The 17,939-nt window shown below is 42.0% G+C and overlaps 3 protein-coding genes across 10 annotated transcripts in view; 1 reads left to right on the forward strand and 2 right to left on the reverse strand.

Moving 5' to 3' along the window:
• Positions 1-6,958, reverse strand: part of golga2 (golgin A2) — a 14,768-nt gene extending 7,810 nt beyond the window's left edge. For 3 of the 6 annotated variants that reach the window (XM_031860428.1, XM_031860427.1, XM_031860426.1), the window contains exons 1-11: positions 6,850-6,958; positions 5,530-5,682; positions 4,244-4,312; positions 3,122-3,274; positions 2,784-2,830; positions 2,431-2,494; positions 1,664-1,720; positions 1,108-1,188; positions 583-621; positions 399-461; positions 55-148 (exon numbers count right to left, since the gene is read on the reverse strand). In XM_031860428.1, coding sequence (XP_031716288.1) covers positions 55-148; positions 399-461; positions 583-621; positions 1,108-1,188; positions 1,664-1,720; positions 2,431-2,494; positions 2,784-2,830; positions 3,122-3,274; positions 4,244-4,312; positions 5,530-5,682; positions 6,850-6,897 — 868 coding nt within the window. In that variant the 5' untranslated portion in view covers positions 6,898-6,958. The remainder of the gene's footprint in view (positions 1-54; positions 149-398; positions 462-582; positions 622-1,107; positions 1,189-1,663; positions 1,721-2,430; positions 2,495-2,783; positions 2,831-3,121; positions 3,275-4,243; positions 4,313-5,529; positions 5,683-6,849) is intronic. The other 3 variants (XM_031860429.1, XM_031860430.1, XM_031860431.1) reach the window with 3 other exon arrangements.
• Positions 6,959-9,031: 2,073 nt separating this feature from the next.
• Positions 9,032-12,793, forward strand: hspa5 (heat shock protein 5). The gene is made up of 9 exons (XM_031860451.1): positions 9,032-9,137; positions 9,631-9,786; positions 9,896-10,127; positions 10,212-10,349; positions 10,444-10,556; positions 10,662-11,052; positions 11,170-11,407; positions 11,501-11,668; positions 11,781-12,793. Exons 2-9 carry the CDS (start codon positions 9,671-9,673, stop codon positions 12,347-12,349), a joined length of 1,965 nt encoding a protein of 654 aa, XP_031716311.1. The 5' UTR covers positions 9,032-9,137; positions 9,631-9,670; the 3' UTR covers positions 12,350-12,793.
• Positions 11,992-16,114, reverse strand: rabepk (Rab9 effector protein with kelch motifs). Of its 3 annotated transcripts, XM_031860453.1 has the most exons (8): positions 15,942-16,114; positions 15,718-15,772; positions 15,477-15,631; positions 15,128-15,283; positions 14,799-14,963; positions 13,609-13,758; positions 13,328-13,477; positions 11,992-13,182 (listed from the first exon to the last, which is right to left on the reverse strand). In XM_031860453.1, the coding sequence occupies exons 2-8, from the start codon at positions 15,768-15,770 to the stop codon at positions 12,956-12,958; spliced, it is 1,056 nt and encodes a 351-aa protein (XP_031716313.1). In that variant the 5' UTR covers positions 15,771-15,772; positions 15,942-16,114; the 3' UTR covers positions 11,992-12,955. The 3 variants fall into 3 exon arrangements, with proteins under 3 accessions (XP_031716313.1, XP_031716314.1, XP_031716312.1); XM_031860454.1 differs by having other exon boundaries at positions 14,799-14,992; positions 15,145-15,283; positions 15,718-16,114; XM_031860452.1 differs by having other exon boundaries at positions 15,718-16,114.
• Between the last annotated feature and the right edge of the window lie 1,825 nt (positions 16,115-17,939).

Consider the following 17,939-nt stretch of genomic DNA (forward strand, 5'->3'; position numbering starts at 1 on the left):
ACACACACACACACACACACACACACACACACACACACACACACACACACACACCTGCTTTCTGCCGTGCAGCATGTTGTGTGTATTGTAGCGCCGTTTGTAACTCCGATTTCTCCGATACCAGTATACCAATGGTCTGGATGTGAACCTTGGGAGAGGACAGACAAACAACAACGTGAGACGAGACAATGTCCCTCATTACAGAACACCATTAACTAAATGCGAATTACGTTCAGTCCTTCAGCCTTGCTAGACAGACCACATCATTTATTCTTGCCTGGGTGAGCAATTGGGAGGTTATGTTCTCGGATGGACTGACATTACATGGCAGTACAATGAGGCTTTGACACAGTTTCAGACATTCTAAATTCGATGTATGCGTTTGGGTAAAACGTTACCTGTAGTTGCTCCCGCATGCCTCCCTGCTCTTTTGAAGATCTCTGTTCAAATTCTTTTCGCTCCTGAAGGAAGAAAAATACCAAAGCTCATGAATCACCAGAAAGGAAGTGAACATTCAGTAGACTGCAGACATTAAGACAGGAATGAACAGACAGAGAGGGAAAAAAAACAAAAAACATTTACCTTTTGTAGCTGATCGGAGACCACCTGAGATTGCTGTGCCTGCCGGACCAAAAGGATATACATACGAGTTTGGGAAACATGTCTTTCATCACCCATGCAGCAACTCTATCCCTAGAAAACAACTATAATTCTGGCACAAAAGCCTTCATCTGACTGCCAGACAGCACAAAGTAATGAAATGATAAACCTGTTCTGTTATCTACGTTATGCTAACCATTTAGCTTATTTGAAGCTTTGAGCTCATTACTGTGCTACAATAAGGCATCTACCATCAGGTTATGACAACTCTGACCAAAGTGTGCTCATATTGGTCCTTATGCAAAGTGAAAGATAAATAAAAAACATGTAATCCATGCATGACTTCTTCCAGTGTGTGGTTACTCAAGATGACATGCAGAATGCATATAGTGCATGCACTGATGTGGCAATTGTAGAATGGCAAGAATGAGGCAACTCCAATAAAACACACACACACACACACACACACACACACACACACACACACACACACACACAGCTTCTTACCAGCTGGTCTAGCTTGGTATTTAACTGAGAGTTTGTTAGCTTGCTGGACTCCAGGGCGGCTGCCAGCTCCTGGTTGCGACCCTATCACGTGCAAACATGCATCCGGGACAGGAGAAAAAAAAAAATAAAAGAGACACAAGAGAAGGATAAGGTGCAGTGGCAAAAGTCAAACAAAGAGGAAAAACATTCTGATGTGAAATATTAACATGGAGGCAAACAATAGCACCTTTACAAGTAGAGTAAAATGTAAGTAAAATATACCATGATATAGATAATGTTTAACAGAAAGACCACTGAACACGTATAAACTGCCATTATTATTATTGAAGAGTTGTGTTGCTTTGTGCTAGTTTCTTCTTTTTCAGGCATCTAATCTGGCAAACATCAACAAATCAATCACCCACCTCCATTGATGGCATCACATTATGATTAATTTGAGCTAAAGGCTCACTTGGTGAATTGAATAGTATTTACATACGATTGGAACCTGACCATGACATGACTGACTTCTAACTTGGGTTTTCTGTTTATAGAAAATATTAGCTCTCCATCTTACCTCCAGCTCCCTCTCACCCAGAGGTGGACTGTCCCCATTCACATATGCAGAAGATGACTAGAATGACACAAACAAGCACATTCAACACAAATTAAAAAGAGAAAATATATGACCTGTCTCTATGAGCTTAAAGCTGAAATGTACTGGATGCATTGCAGACGGGCAATCGGTTTAGTCAGCAGTTATAACACCTGCATTTCACAACCAAGTGGGGCAACAGCACCGCAACATATTCTTTTCTCAAATGTACTATAAAACAGTGTGCTTATTATGTTTACGAAATACCCACTACTAAACCAGTGTTATACGTGTCTGTACTCATCTTATTAATCCTTTCACTCAGCAGATAAAAGGTTACTGTAAACTGTGTCTCTTTGTGATTTGTGCTGCTGACTATGCAAAACAAATCAAAACCAAGTTCAGAGGAAATACATAAAGCGGGTGCAGCTGTTGATGCATCCAGTGTGCTCGAGGCGATTGGGGACAACTGGTAGATCTGAAAATGCCTCCAGTACATTCCTGCTAAGACTAGATGCAACACACCCTAAATAAATGTACTAATTAGTGATGGTGTTTACTATAAAACACTGTATGACAAAGAAGTAAGTGTGTGTGAGTGAGTGAGTGAGTGAGTGAGTGAGTGAGTCAGAGAGAGAGAGAGAGAGACACAGACAAAGACAGAGAGAGACAAAGACGGAGAGAGACAGAGAGAGACAAAGACGGAGCGAGAGAGAGAGACAGACACATTAGCAGTCCTAGAATTGTACCTCAGAGACGAGGCCGTTGAGTTGCTGTGAGAGCTGTCTCAGGCTCTCTGTGGAAGACAGCGGTCTGCAGGATAACAGACATAAATAATCAATCACACACGTTGACCATGTAGTCTACTATGTGGCATTTGTAATCAATGGCTAGAGCAGCAGCATATATTGCCTCAGTAGCACTGCTTATTATGCCTAATATTGAATAAGCTGTTTACAAAGGTTTTACAAGCCCTTAGTTGCAATAAATCTAAATCGCCATATATACCCAGTCCGTTTACATCAATATGTAACCTCTGTTTTGTATATGGTGTGTGTTTCAATAACAAGGATACAAGGCAGTGAGGAATCAGGAAACAAACCTATTTCCTTCTGTTAAACTCTCGTTGCCGTTGGTATCGGGATAGTCCTGCAGAAAGAGAACAAGATCAAAAGAGGAGAAGAGAGTTAGAGGTAGAAAGACAAACAGGCAGAGAATGAAAACTGTGATACAATTTGATTAAAAATAATTTGCATGATGACAAGGCACACCCCAAACAAAGAGGGGATCAGTTGTTTTTCTCACACATACCAGTAATAACACAGCAACTGGCTTTTTAGAGCCATTCTGCTTTGGCATATAATCTTAGATGTGAAGGACATACAGCAGTAAGAATGAGAAGACAAAGAGGGAGAAAATGACAGAAAGTGAGACACACACCTGGAGGTCAGTGTTGTGACCAACAGACTCAGGGTTAGTAGCGGCGTTAGAGCTAGCGAGGTTAGACACGGGCGAGCCATGACCCGGCTCGCCCTGTGGGTCCTCCAGCAACTGGGGCGCTGAAGACCCGATGGCCTCCATGTCAGCAAAGGCCTGAGGTGACACATACACAGAAAACGCACACACTGGTTTAATGGCAAGAACAAGAGCAGTTATGATGGAAAAAAAACTACAGAAAGACCACAATGATGTCTCAAACATTATGTGCTTTTAGGTGCAAGGGAAAAAAAAAAAAAAACCTTGATTACTGTACTGAATCTTCAGTTCATGTTGACCCAATTATGTAATTTATATGTGCAGATTAATGCACGGTTGTCCACAGACTAAGAGGAAATAAGAGCGTAATAAGAAAAGGGAGGGCCTCTGATGGTGTCTATATCTGTGGTCGACAGAGCACTTATAGCAGGCTCTGTTACTTATGGGGACAGCTGGAGCAAGAAAGCTGTTACACAACGCCCAATTCTTTTCCACCACCGTTACCCATGGCCCTCTCAGACTATGCTGTATAAATAACAACATTAAATTGAATAACTGACACATTAAATAACCCATCTCTTTTACACTAATGCAAGCAAGACATCTGTAGTCATCTACATCAGGCAGTGAACAAACACAAAGCTAGCAATGAGAAGACAGTTGAAAAGTAAAACACACACACTTCTTATTTTCCCAGAAGCATGCCTGCTTTATGCACAAAGACGCAGATAACACAGCCATGCAACTACTGAGACACTCGTACACTGTGCATACTTCTACATGAGATGGTGAACTCTAGAAAATCACCAACAACACCAGAATAAACTCTGAACTATTAATGCACTCTCTCGACAGGGATTTAAGAGTACCGACGCAAGAATTTGCACTCAAATCCGTCCCATGCTTTCTAGTCTGTGTGACAGAAAAAAAAGAAAGCGTGCACTTGAGGTAAGAATCTGGAAGCAAGACATATAATGCAACATGAGAAGCAGCTATTTACAGCAGAAGGATGCAGAGAGATAAAGAACAGGTAGGGCGAAAACAAAGACAGGAAAGAGAGAGAGAGAGAGAGAGACAGAGGCTCACCTGACTGTTGCCATAAGGAGGCAGGACTACTCCATTGCTTTGACTAAGTGCTTTCAGAATACAGTCAAACTTCAGGAAAGAGGAAACAAGGGTGGAAAATGAAAGATGTGAAAGGGGGAGAGAACGATTTAGAAAAGGCACAGAGAAGCAGCAGCTACAACAAGTGACTACTAGGGTGTGTAATAAGGAGGCTAGTAAGCCCGGTCCAAGAGGTCAGCAAATATTTCCTGCATCCGAATAAAAAGTAAAGTACTAATACAAATACAACTTAAATCTGAATAAGAATGCGGGGGCAGTGCAGCATTTCTCCTATTGCTTCAGCTTCCTCTACAATCAGCTCTAACACACTTAAGTTGCTCACAGTTTTCCCTGGCAAGCATAACCTGTGCCAAGTCAATCATTGGGAATCTTAATAACACGAATTATCATCATCAATGGCAAGGCAATTATTGTGAAATGTCTCCTACGCTCTGACCCCTAAGACTGAACTCCATTTGGTTATTGTCAGCATCCGTTATCCAGCTTCAGATCACATGAGTCTATCCGGTCTTCAACAACCAACATCAAACATGTTTGGGGAGAAGAAATGCATCAGAACAAGCAAGTTGTAACTAGCCCAGAATCCAACCAGGCATAGACAACTACTGACCGACATGGTCAGTGGAAAACTGACCTGAACCACAGTCAGCCCGTGTGTGTGAAAGCTCTTGCTGGAGTCACATGACCGCTCGATTTGCTTATAGGAGCTTTAAAGCAGACCACACAGAAGCAGAGGGTGCTTAATCTTTAAAATGTAATAGTAGTGACAAGCAGCAAATAATCTAATTAAATGAACTATGTTTTTTAATTCAGATAAGTCTTAAGTGTCGAGACTACTAGTCAGGATGGGAACACTTTAAAGCATTTGAGGAAATATCTCTGCAACGGCTGTTTATGGGGCTAAAACTACCTCCGTCTCTTGTCCAGTGTGCTTCTCTTTCTTTATTTTGACCCCGTCATCTGGCAAGCAGAAGTGTCAATACTGCTACTGTGTTCTTGGCACTGCGTGTGTTTGATAGCGAAGAGGAAAGCATTCGCAAACTTGATAGTACATCAGCCGTTTCAATTCAACACATTTTGTGATCGATGACCAAGCAGGCCACTACAAATCATTATGAAAATCAATTCTGTACACTTGATTTGAGAAATCAGGCGTAAGACACACAGAAAGAGAAGTTGTTATTTGACCAACAAAGGCAGAATTAAATAAGGTAAACATACGGAAAGACCGCCTGGGACCGACTTACATTGTCTGGAGAGTTTCTGTCTGATGAAGGTGCATCGTGTTGGCTCAGTCCCTTCAGCTTCCTCTTCTTCTTGGCTCCTGCTCCTCCTCCTCCTCCACCACCTCCACCCTTTTCTCCTCCCACAGGGGAGCTCTTCTGCTGAAACTCCTTCAGCTGAGCAGCACATAAGAAAAGGAAACAATAGATGTGAAAGAAGTGCAGCAAAATCTCCTCAGCTGCCTTTTTAAACAAGATTACACTTTATTACCTCTCCTCACAGATATTGCAGTAGGCCCAATTTTCCCCTACTGAGACATTGATCATAACAAGTAATATGATGATCCGAGATGAAGCAGGGATGGACTGCTCCCACTCTGCTCCCAGCTAGTCAAAGATCCGGTTTCTATTGTAGAGTGAAATGCATATAGCCACAGCCAACAAGTCATTGACTGTCACTTTGGACTTACTTGTCCAACGACTTGCTAAACCAAACAAGATTAAGTTGATAACTTGCAGCAAACTGTGGGGTTGAATCGCAGCGAAATGCAAAAGTGTTATCACCACGATAACTCGTCCACGAACATTGTAGGACAGCAAAGTATGCCGACAAGTCATTTCGTGAAGCTAACATTTCACAGCTGATAACACCATCTTTTTGACTAGCCTAACACACCCAGCTAAAGCACACAGCACGACGGGGAAGAGGGGTGTCAGCTGTCAAAACAGTCCCCGTCATTCTATCCCAACTGTGCTTCAATGCTAGCTCAGCCTTTGTATTAAAAATGCTATTTGTTGACCATTCCCTTATATAATTGTGCCATCCTACAGAAAAGAGAGAACGCTGCGTATTATTATTTGCACCCATAGCAAACTAGTCATTAGTTAGCCAGCTTGCTAACGTTAACTTGCCTTAGTTAGCTAGCACGTTAGCTAATAACCACACAACGTTAACCACATTTAACGTTAGCTGGAAAGACACATGAAACTGTTAAGCAAATGGAGTAAGTTAAGTTACTCACTGACTAGCTACACGGCGTAAGATGATTTTAAAAACCTCTAAAAGCTAAAAAATGGTCAGCATAATCTGGGAAAGTTAATGCTATCAACAGAGGCCCAGAAGAAGCACCGATCTCGCCTGCGCATAGAAGCCTCAAAAGGTGCAAGAGAGGCGGGACAAGCGACAGCGGAGAGGTCGGACGACGTGTAATGACAACACCCCATGCTCCGTGAAGATATGTGTAACGCAACGACAGAAAACACCAGCAACGCAAAACCTACAGAGGAGAGACAGGGACAGTTCTTCTGGTGTTATTTAGCCGGGTCAGTTGTTAAATACTTTACCTTTTTCTTAGCTGCAGCGAGTTTTATTTGCCTGCTCTGGTCGGCCATACTGCTGCTCTGGTCAACGACAGACCGGACCACGTCATCAGTTTGGGCCCTGTTGGTGTCTCTGCCGGTAGAGGTCGCAGGAGGATCCAATGTGTTATCTATATACAGTCTATTTATTATTATTTATACAGTCTATAGCGTTATCCCACCATTTTTTATTTACAAATCCCTGTTTCTTCTATTGGGTTGGTATGTTTTAATTGTCAAATACTGCTAACAATGTTTACAACTAAATATATGGTGACTTGTTTGTCTTTACTTTGACTTCTTTTCCTGCTTTGTGTAATCTGTCACACTGTGACAGGAAACTTTTAATGAACAAGAGGAATCCATTAATTAATTTCTTTTATCAAAACATTATTTTTTTTTTCATTTTGCTTGCGGTAATAATGTTTATTTGTACAGTGCTGAGCATTGTGCCTATCTCAACACAGATCATGTCTATCACAGGGCTACGCTGAACAAACAGATGAACTAATAAACTCTGTGTTGATTTAAAGGTCTCTTATCACCGTACTTACATGCAATTTAAGTAATACGTCACTGGAGAGTGAATTCTGCAGAGCACCTGCTGATTTCCATGTACGATCCTGCAAACTCAAAGAAAAATTGACCAATGTCCAAAATTCATATTTAGGACCTGTTTACTGTAAGGTACTGCAGGAGAAGAATATGACATTTGAAACAGGTGAAATTATTATGACCCTCAGATTTTTTTAACAAAATCATGGCTTCTAATATATCCTATTATACTAATTACATTGCTTAATCACGGAAATGTGTATTATTATTGTATTCAATTGAGGTTGTTTCTTGTTTTGAGTTAATTAATTAACATCCTCTTTAATTGACGTAAAATCAATTATTATTCCAAACTAACAGTTTATTATAATGTCCAAAGACTTGACCCAAGTACAGAGCAGTGGATCTCAGGCAATCCTGATTCTATTTAGTTGTATTGTTTTATTATTTTTTTACCGCATGCCTTTTTCTGTCTTCTTTAAATGAAAAATTAACTATGTTGCGGTATAAATCTATTATAGAAAATCCCTCAAACAAAAGCTAAAAATTGAATTGTTTCACAGATTTCTTTTTTGTTGTCATTTCAATAATTTTCTTGAAACAAAAAAAACAATACTTATTTCAAGAATGTTAAGTGTGAAGCTTGAAGACTGAATAAAGCATTGATTCTACAACAAATCTTGACACAAGCTGAATTGCTTTGGAAAAAAAGTGAACTGATATCACTCAATTGGCAGTTTTTGTTGTTGTAATACCAGTATTTCTCACTCTGTTCCTCATATTTAGCCTGACATATATATATATATATATATATATATATATATATATATATATATATATAATAATGATGACTAGGCCTGCCACTACAACAGAAGAGGGTTCATATAGACTGAAGTCTATGTCTTTTGAAACCAGTTATCTAACATTGACCTATTTAGACTTTTGACACAAAGGACTGTATTAGAACATCCAGGGTATGTAGTTTTGTTTGATATGTGTGACCTGCTGAATCCACAGTGTACAAACATAATTACATAGATCTGTGATCAATATGTGATCACTAAAATAGTAGTCTAGAGAGGGCCCGTGTTAAAACTTGACAGTCAAATTATTGCAGGCTAATTGCATGTTCAGTCACTGATGAAACATTCAGACAATCCAGTGAATCTGATGTAACACCCTTTGCTTTTAAGGTTATTAGTCGCACGCATACTACACATTGTTTGCACATTGTGAGTCATTATTACTTCTCATGATACCAACAACAGTATCCACACAATCAATGAAACAACAGCGAATTCATGAGGGGAATAAGCACTAACTTAAAATGTACAAAATGTATAAAATGTGAAATTGCACTCTTCCTGTAGTCGTTAGAGTGGCGTGTCCTCGCTCCAACTGTGTCCATGAATGCGCTTGACAGACAGCCAATCAGCATCGGCACAGTCGGCAAAAGTCGTGACGTCGCACCCGACCCGATGTGTGCAAATCAGCGGCGGACAGCGTGCTGCAAGCCACCAATCATCGCGTTCCAACGAGCTGCTGCTCAGCCAATCACGGGGCTCCACGACGGGAGAGAAGTGACGGCTTATATATTGAGAGACCACGGTTCATTCAACATCACTTCACCGAGGCAAGAAAATAGGATAGAAAGAAAAAAGAGAGATATACATTTTGCTTTAAGAAGCAACGTGAAGATCGCCAATACTGAGATTAAGGTATGTACGAACATTGTTGTGAATCTGATAATGCGACGACATATTTGGTGTTTTCTACAACGTTGAACCTCAATTGAAGACGGTTTTCTTCATGATGAAGCCGGCTAAGCTAACTAAGCTAACGATGGTGATTTATTTACCATAATTTAAAAAAAATCAAATGGGCAGTCACGACATTTGTAATCTAAAATAACTCATTTAAGTGTTCATTATGGCAAAGTATTTTCTCGCATGGCTGCTTGGCACGCTAACGTGGTTAGCTAGCTAGCTACCGGCAGCTGGAACAAAAAAAACGTTAGCCAGTGCTCGTAAGACTCTGAAGGGACTGTGGTGCGCACGTTTGACATTTTCTGGGGATTGGTAAAGGTCCCATTAACGTTAAATGACCCCCAGCACTACGATTAGCTGGTAGCTACCTACATTTAGGTAGCTACGTCATGAACGCAAAGCCACTTTTTTTTTTTTTTTAACAATATATATTTCTCCTCCCCAGATTATTTTTTTGGTAGATCTGAGAGATCAAACAAGCAGCGATGAAACTGTTGTGGGTTGTAATGCTGGTGACCGGCGCCGTGATTGCCGATGACGACGACAAGAGGGAGAGTGTGGGGACTGTGGTGGGAATCGACCTGGGGACCACCTACTCATGGTAAGAAGAAAAAAAACGCACCTGTCTTGATTGTTTTTGAAAACTATGAAATTGTTGAATTGAAAATTGTTTCCTTATGAGTAATCATTTCTGAAATGTTTCCCTACAGCGTTGGAGTGTTCAAGAATGGCCGTGTGGAGATCATCGCCAATGACCAGGGTAACCGTATCACCCCGTCATACGTGGCCTTCACCAGCGAGGGTGAGCGTCTGATTGGTGACGCCGCAAAGAACCAGCTGACCTCTAACCCCGAGAACACTGTCTTTGATGCCAAGAGGTTGATCGGGCGCACATGGGGGGACTCCGCTGTGCAGCAGGACCTCAAGTACTTTCCCTTCAAGGTATGTTTTTAACTCTGACACAGTGGGGTAGTTGTATTGAGAAACATACTTGGTACATTAATATTGATGCACGTTCCTCTTCAGCTCACTGAGAAGAAGGGCAAGCCTCATATCCAGGTTGACATCGGTGGTGGCCAGCTGAAGACCTTCGCTCCAGAGGAGATCTCTGCCATGGTGCTGACTAAGATGAAGGAGACTGCTGAGGCTTATCTGGGCAAGAAGGTACAAAAAACTCCCCATGAAAGAATATTCATCAATATAACACTCTTAAATAGATGATGTATATTTGACTCCATTGTTCTTGTGTTTTCTTTAGGTCACACATGCTGTGGTCACTGTCCCTGCCTACTTCAATGATGCTCAGCGCCAGGCCACTAAGGATGCTGGAACCATCGCTGGACTGAATGTTATGAGAATCATCAATGAGCCGTAAGTGTCTCAATAAAAATAATTAATTCATCTGTTGTCCTTTTGGAAATTGTGAAAAGACTTCCCTCCCTTTCTCTATAATAATCTCCTGACTTTATTCTTTAGAACTGCTGCCGCCATTGCTTACGGTCTGGACAAGAGGGACGGCGAGAAGAACATCCTGGTGTTCGATCTGGGCGGTGGCACCTTCGACGTCTCCCTCTTGACCATCGACAACGGCGTGTTTGAAGTGGTGGCCACCAATGGCGACACTCACCTGGGAGGCGAGGACTTTGACCAGCGCGTCATGGAGCACTTCATCAAGCTGTACAAGAAGAAGACCGGCAAAGACGTGCGCAAAGACAACCGCGCCGTGCAGAAGCTGCGTCGGGAGGTCGAGAAGGCGAAGAGGGGGCTGTCTGCTCAACACCAGGCCCGCATTGAGATAGAGTCCTTTTTCGAGGGAGAAGACTTCTCCGAGACCCTCACCCGTGCCAAGTTTGAAGAGCTCAACATGGTATGTTACACAACCGATTCAGCTGTGTAAAAACAATTGCTATATACACACTACATACCTGTTTTATGACATCATTATTCAACAAGCCTTTTAACCTCGTCTTTTTTACTTTGCCAGGACCTGTTCCGTTCCACCATGAAGCCTGTCCAGAAAGTGCTGGACGACTCCGACCTGAAGAAATCCGACATCGATGAGATTGTCCTGGTCGGAGGCTCCACCCGTATCCCCAAAATCCAACAGCTGGTGAAGGAGCTTTTCAACGGCAAAGAGCCCTCTAGGGGCATCAACCCCGATGAGGCTGTGGCATACGGAGCTGCCGTGCAGGCTGGAGTGCTTTCTGGAGAAGAGGACACCGGTGAGTCATCTTCCTCATACACCGTAGTGTCCGCTTGACACAACAGAGTTTGCAAACTCAAACTTGTTTACTAAATATTTGACTCTCTTGCAGGTGATCTGGTTCTTCTGGATGTGTGCCCGCTGACCCTCGGTATTGAGACCGTTGGAGGTGTAATGACCAAGCTGATCCCCAGGAACACTGTGGTGCCCACAAAGAAATCCCAGATCTTCTCCACAGCCTCTGATAACCAGCCAACTGTCACCATTAAAGTTTATGAAGGTAAGATACGGACAGAGTAAATAAAAAAATAAATGAATAAAAATCTGTTCTTTAACATGCATCATTACTATTTTCCTTGCATGCAGAAATAAAATATTGATTGTCTTTCTAGGTGAACGTCCACTGACAAAAGACAACCATCTGCTGGGCACATTCGACCTGACTGGCATCCCTCCTGCCCCCCGTGGCGTACCGCAGATTGAGGTCACCTTTGAGATCGACGTCAACGGTATTCTGCGCGTCACCGCCGAGGACAAAGGCACGGGCAACAAGAACAAGATCACGATCACAAACGACCAGGACCGCCTGACGCCGGAGGACATCGAGCGCATGGTGAACGACGCCGAGCGCTTCGCCGACGAGGACAAGAAGCTGAAGGAGAGGATCGATTCCCGCAACGAGCTGGAAAGCTACGCCTACTCACTGAAGAACCAGATCGGCGACAAGGAGAAGCTCGGCGGCAAGCTGTCGGACGAGGATAAGGAAATCATCGAGAAGGCGGTGGAGGAGAAGATCGAGTGGATGGAGTCCCACCAGGAAGCTGAGCTGGAAGACTTCCAGGCCAAGAAAAAGGAGCTGGAGGAGGTGGTTCAACCAATCATCAGCAAGCTGTACGGTAGTGCGGGCGGCCCTCCACCCGAGGGTGCTGAAGGCGAGCAAGAGGAGAAGGACGAGTTGTAGGCAGAGTTTGAAGTCAGCTCTTCTGTCGCCCCTTGCCTCTCTGGTAGTTGCATCTAGATGTATATATTGAACTGATGGGACTCAAATAGTGAGAGGAATGGTTGGGAAGGGGTGGCGATGACAAGCAACCATACTGAATCTTCTGAAAGACTTTAAAATAAGTGTGAGAGAGAGGTGTTCTCTTCGCTGGAAGGCGGAGATATTCGTCAGCCCGGAATACGAGGCTTGCTGCTGCTGTTCTCAGGCAGTTCTGATGGGGTTCTGTAGTGGGGAGGGATTTAGAGGGAGGGCACAGGGATTTGTGGGTCCGTCAAGTGGGGGGTGTCTGTGGGATCCAGAGCTAATTATGTTCACAGGCAATGCTAAAAGTTATTTATTTGAATCTGGTCATTGTACTTCTGGAAAGGCATTGAAATAAATGTTTGATACAAAATGGTGCTTGAATTGTTTCTTGTTGCAATTATTTACAACACTTAAATATTTTTACCAATGGCTCAAATGATAAGCATTATCTTAATACAGAGTATTGACAATACAAGCTTTAACATGTTTTAATAAAACAATATGCAATTACTAAGTACTCCTTACAACTTGGGTAAACGAACATCATGTTATTAAAGTCACAATGCAGTCGTTATGAATGACACCCTGTGTGTCCATTCCTCCAAATACAAAGGCCAGATTTATTGTTTTTGAGGCTGCCGGGCTGTTGGCTGGCTGCTCCTCTCCATTCCTGTCACCACACACCGTCCAGGGCAATAAACACATGGAGTGGTCCAGGCGGTTGGGTGGCATATCTCCTTCAAACTTCATGAGGACCCATCTGCTTTTATCTGCAAGCAGGAAGTAGAACATTTAACCATGTTTAAGTATTAAAAATCGCTACGATTTTCATCATACTGCCCTGTAGCATTCATAGACGATGTGTAATAAACTACATGAAGCGACATATTTTAAGGCCTCTGAAAAATGATGTACCAGTGTTGAATCTGTACATGGAGTTGCCGGCTCCATCAGCAGTCATCCCCCCAAATATGTAGATGTTGTTGCCCAGCACCACTGCTGAGTGGGCTGCTACTCCTGGTGGGATGTCTCCTCTGGCCTGCACTTTCTCCCACTTCATGCTCCCTTTAAACAAGTAGACACTTTTATTTTCTTAAATAAAACAAAGGTTCCCAAGTTCTGATTTTCATCCTGTATTATTGAGATAAATGCAACTCTGATCTTCTCATTATGGTTCAGGAGCGTTCAGGGCTTACTTGTATCCAGAGAGTACATATCGTTGTGGAATTTGTCTCCAGCCATGCCTCCATGAATGTAGATCTTTGAACCAACTGCAGCGACAATGTGGCCATGTCTGGCTGGCAGGTTTCTGCCTTGTGTTTCTGGCTGGGACCAGGTGGAAGACACTGGGAACACCGAAAGATAATAGCATTCACACATTTGAGGCAGAATGAGATAGTCACACCTTCAATAGGGTTGATTCCGCATTCATATTGGTGGCTATTAAAAATGTCTGACAGTGAAAATCTATCACAAACAATACAACTGTGTATATAATATGGAGTCAAGTAGCATCAGACAGTTAAACTTACAATCACTGCTTCCTTTAAATAGGACAATGGATCTGTTCATCGATTAAGGACTCAAGTTGATTACTAAACCCTCGAAAATGTTTTATTGACAGAAGACAGGTTGACTTGTCATTGCCGGAGAAGCACAGGTGTTATTAATAACATTAATGATGGCTCTATTACATTTAAGTGTCCCTGTCTGCACTGCCAGTGAGCCAGTATGCACAAACACAGGGCCTGACACACCTCAATGAACTGCAGCCATTACTAATTAAGGTTATTAGTTACACCTGTGCTTTCCCTGATATGACAAGTCAAAATATCTACAGTAAAAAAAAAGCCTGTTATGATTTCTCATCCATCAAATTAATTTGGTATTCATTTTCAACAAAACACAAAATGTTCATATTGTTATTTTTGCAATCAAAAATATCTCTAATATTTCCCCCAAATATAATCACAACTAGGCTGGATGCCTCGAACACCCACGCAGGTGTTTCCAATTCTTCTTCTTGATTAGACCTCTGCTCAGGTTGAAGTTGAGAGCAGTTATGCCGGGAGTTACAGGAGGTCGCCAAACATTATTTACTCATGAAAATGTTAAATGTGCAAGTTGGCCTGCCATAACAGGTGCAACAGAGGTAAGAGGGGAGATGTTAATCAGGCACAGTGTACCAATGCCCACTCAGTCGTGAGAAGGGGTCTAATCAGCCTAAAATAGGGGGGAAACATCTGTGGGGGGCGTTCCGTGTAGGACTGGCTGTGGGGCAAAATGTCTCAATATGGTTGGTGGTAATACAAGATACCTCGTAGAAAAGATTTACTGGGTTTTGGAGATACAATTATGTTAGGCAGGTGGTTTATTAAACACAAACCTGTATCAAAGACATGAAGTTTGGGGTCCGAGACTGGTGAAGCTCCTGCTTCCCCACCAGAACAGACATACAGTCTGTCCCCTTGGCACGCTGAGTTGGTGTGGTATGTCCTGGGACTGGGGGGTTTGCCATTGACCACTACATTCTTCCAGCGAGAGCCACTCTCTGGACACACATGTAAAGAGTGGATTATACTCAGTTTACAGAAATCTATGGTCGCATACCATACAATCAATGTGTCAAAAAAACATTGACATTAATCTGCGAAATCCCCAGAGTGCTAAAACTACTAATGAAGATCACAGATTACCAGGTGATTTTAGATTTACCCGCTAGCTGTGTATGCTGGATACAGTTGCGATTGCCACTCTGCTGTGCCCCTCCAAACACCCACAGGCTCTGAGGGTAGCTCTCTGGCACAAAGCTGCAGTGTTCATACCGCGACTCCAAACCCTCCCACTCTGGGATGTCCCATTCATGATTATCTGGTGGAGTCAGAAAGGGCAAACATGCAACAAATAACACAATAATGACCCTTCCAAGTATATAACGAATGATGCATGTGTTTACCCATAGCTGTGACAAGTGACTGTGCACGATGCTTGACCCCCTAATTGTGGGTCTTTGGGAGCTTTATCCGTAACGGTGAAACATATACTGTCATTAACTTTCTTTTACCTAGATTTATGATGTGCAAATGTGAGAAACTGCCGCTGGGGTTGGCTCCCCCAACAATAAAGATTCTTCCTCTTCCTTCATCTCCAGATGGAATAAACGTGCAGGTGTGACCCACACTGACACCTGGAGCAGCACCTCTGGGTATCAAAGAATACCTGTTGACAAAACAAAACAATGTCAGCAGGATAACAGGTTAGCTAAGTACATCACAAGTGCAATTAAATGATCTGAATGTACTAACCATATTCCTTCTTTGGGTTCATCTAGTGGGTCAAGTACCGGGAGAAACTCCATGGCTGTCAAAGACATGAGTTACTGGTGTTATTGTTTTTGAACACTACTCTGGTCAGGGAACGATGTGCAATCGAAGCAACCAAACTATTTAGGTGTTTTATTGTTCCTAAAGACGCTAACCTGCTAACTAAAAAGAGCGCGTGAAGCGCTTCCTTCCCAGTTCCCACTAACCTGTTCTTCCGGGTTCATAGAGGACATAAATGTAGCTCTCATTTAAGTAAAGGCAGTATCCTTTGGCACCACTTTATAACGTCCATACAGCGACAGTGGTTATTAATGCTACATGAGACTGTAAAAGATAGCTTAGCACCCAACCATAGCACAGCTCTACGTTGAAAACAGTACGTAAAATATTACGTTGGCCATGGTTGCCTGTTGCGCATGCGCCATTCACTTGTCCTGTCCATCCCACTGCTGAATGGAGCAACCACAACGTTCCTATTTCTTATCATGCATAAAACATTGATACGAATTCGTTGCATGGGTTTGCAGTTTCCGTTTGACCTAGAAACTCCTCTCCCCCACTACAATAAAGGTAGGCTTTGAGTGACAGCTGCACCACACGCGTTTGCAATGCCACAGAGTCACGGAGCAAACTTTAGCTAATTATCTTATCTGCGTACATTTAATGAAAAGCCTTTCTAAATTGTTCTACTTTCAAACTATTCCATTAGTTTATATTTCAGACAATGTAAGATTACATAAAATAATTTATACCTGCAACATTTGCAGTGCATGGTAAAACAAAGATGAAGTGCCTAAACCCATATATTACATTTTTTGAGTATATGTTCAAACAAACAAATACACAAAATAACTGCAGTTCAGTCACAGAGAGCCCCCCCCCCCTTGCGGTTACATGTAGATGTGGATGTAACTAACCAGACGTGCCTTTAACACTATATAAGAAGTCTGAGATACATTTATATCTGTTGTGTAGTAATAATTTGTCATCTGGAATGCATTAAACATTTATAAAAATGTATCAAAAATAGATTTGTATGCACCAAACTGCATTTGAAATAAGTCAACATTTTAAAGTGTGTCTCCAGTTGTAACTTATACTAAATGTATTTCCTTTTTCTCTCCATGTGGATCTACAATTAGGAAGTATATACTTCTCCAAGTAGGTGCAGTATGATAGTTTACGGTAAACTGTGCTGACAGGATACACTTAAATGCATTTCATAATATGTCCAGTAGGCTGTGCCATTGTCTTTTGTTTGGTTACATCTTTAACTGGTGTACTAAACATAGCTTGGACTACCTCAGAGTGTAAATTGTGTGCTGGAGAATATGCACACTTTCTCACAAATAAGATGTCAATTTATTTTGCAAACTTTGTAGATCTGCAACGATTGATTATTTTAGTTATTGATATTTATTTTGATTCATCATTTAATCTATAAAATACTAAATACTAATACTAAAAAAGGCCTGTCATGCCTAAAGCGATGCCCTCAGATTGCTCGTTTTGTCCGTCCAACAGTCCAAACTATACAAACCTTTTAATTTACATTGACACTAAACGGGAAAAAGCAGCAAATATAAACATTTGAGAAGTGAGAAGACGTGAATGTTTGGCATTTTTCTGTGTAATAACTGACTTCAACAATGAATCAATTACTCAACTGCTCTCGTAATCACCAAAACATTTCCGCTGCAAAACCTTCTCCACGCACCGCTAACCAAATATTTGCTGACGTGCTTTAGTTGAATCTCCTTTTCATCCCTTTGGACCAGTGTGTGTAGGATTTAGGGGGATTTATTGGCAGACATTGAATTTAATATTCATTATCAGGTTTTCATCAGTCATTCAACTGAAAGTAATTATTGTCGCATTTTCTTAGAATGAGCCCTTCTTATCTGTATAGGGAGCTGGTTGCAACCTGCAACCAACTGAACGCCGCTAGATGCCTCTAAATCCCACACACTGGACCTTTCATTTCCTGTCAATACTTCTGTCTGTTTAATCTGTAACTTTACTGTCTTTATTTTTAGTTCAACCATAATTAAGTATTTGTTCTGTATCTAGTCTGCCAGTGCCTCACATCCTGATCTTGTTTGTCGGTTACTATTGTATATTTAATAGACTTTTATAGTGTGTGTCACTCACATTGATTCCTTAGCCTTGCACCCCCCCCCCCCCGACCCACCCCACCCAACCGC

This window comes from Anarrhichthys ocellatus, unplaced genomic scaffold, assembly GCF_004355925.1.
Source record: "Anarrhichthys ocellatus isolate YVR2014 unplaced genomic scaffold, GSC_Weel_1.0 scaffold23, whole genome shotgun sequence".
Taxonomy (NCBI): domain Eukaryota; kingdom Metazoa; phylum Chordata; class Actinopteri; order Perciformes; family Anarhichadidae; genus Anarrhichthys; species Anarrhichthys ocellatus.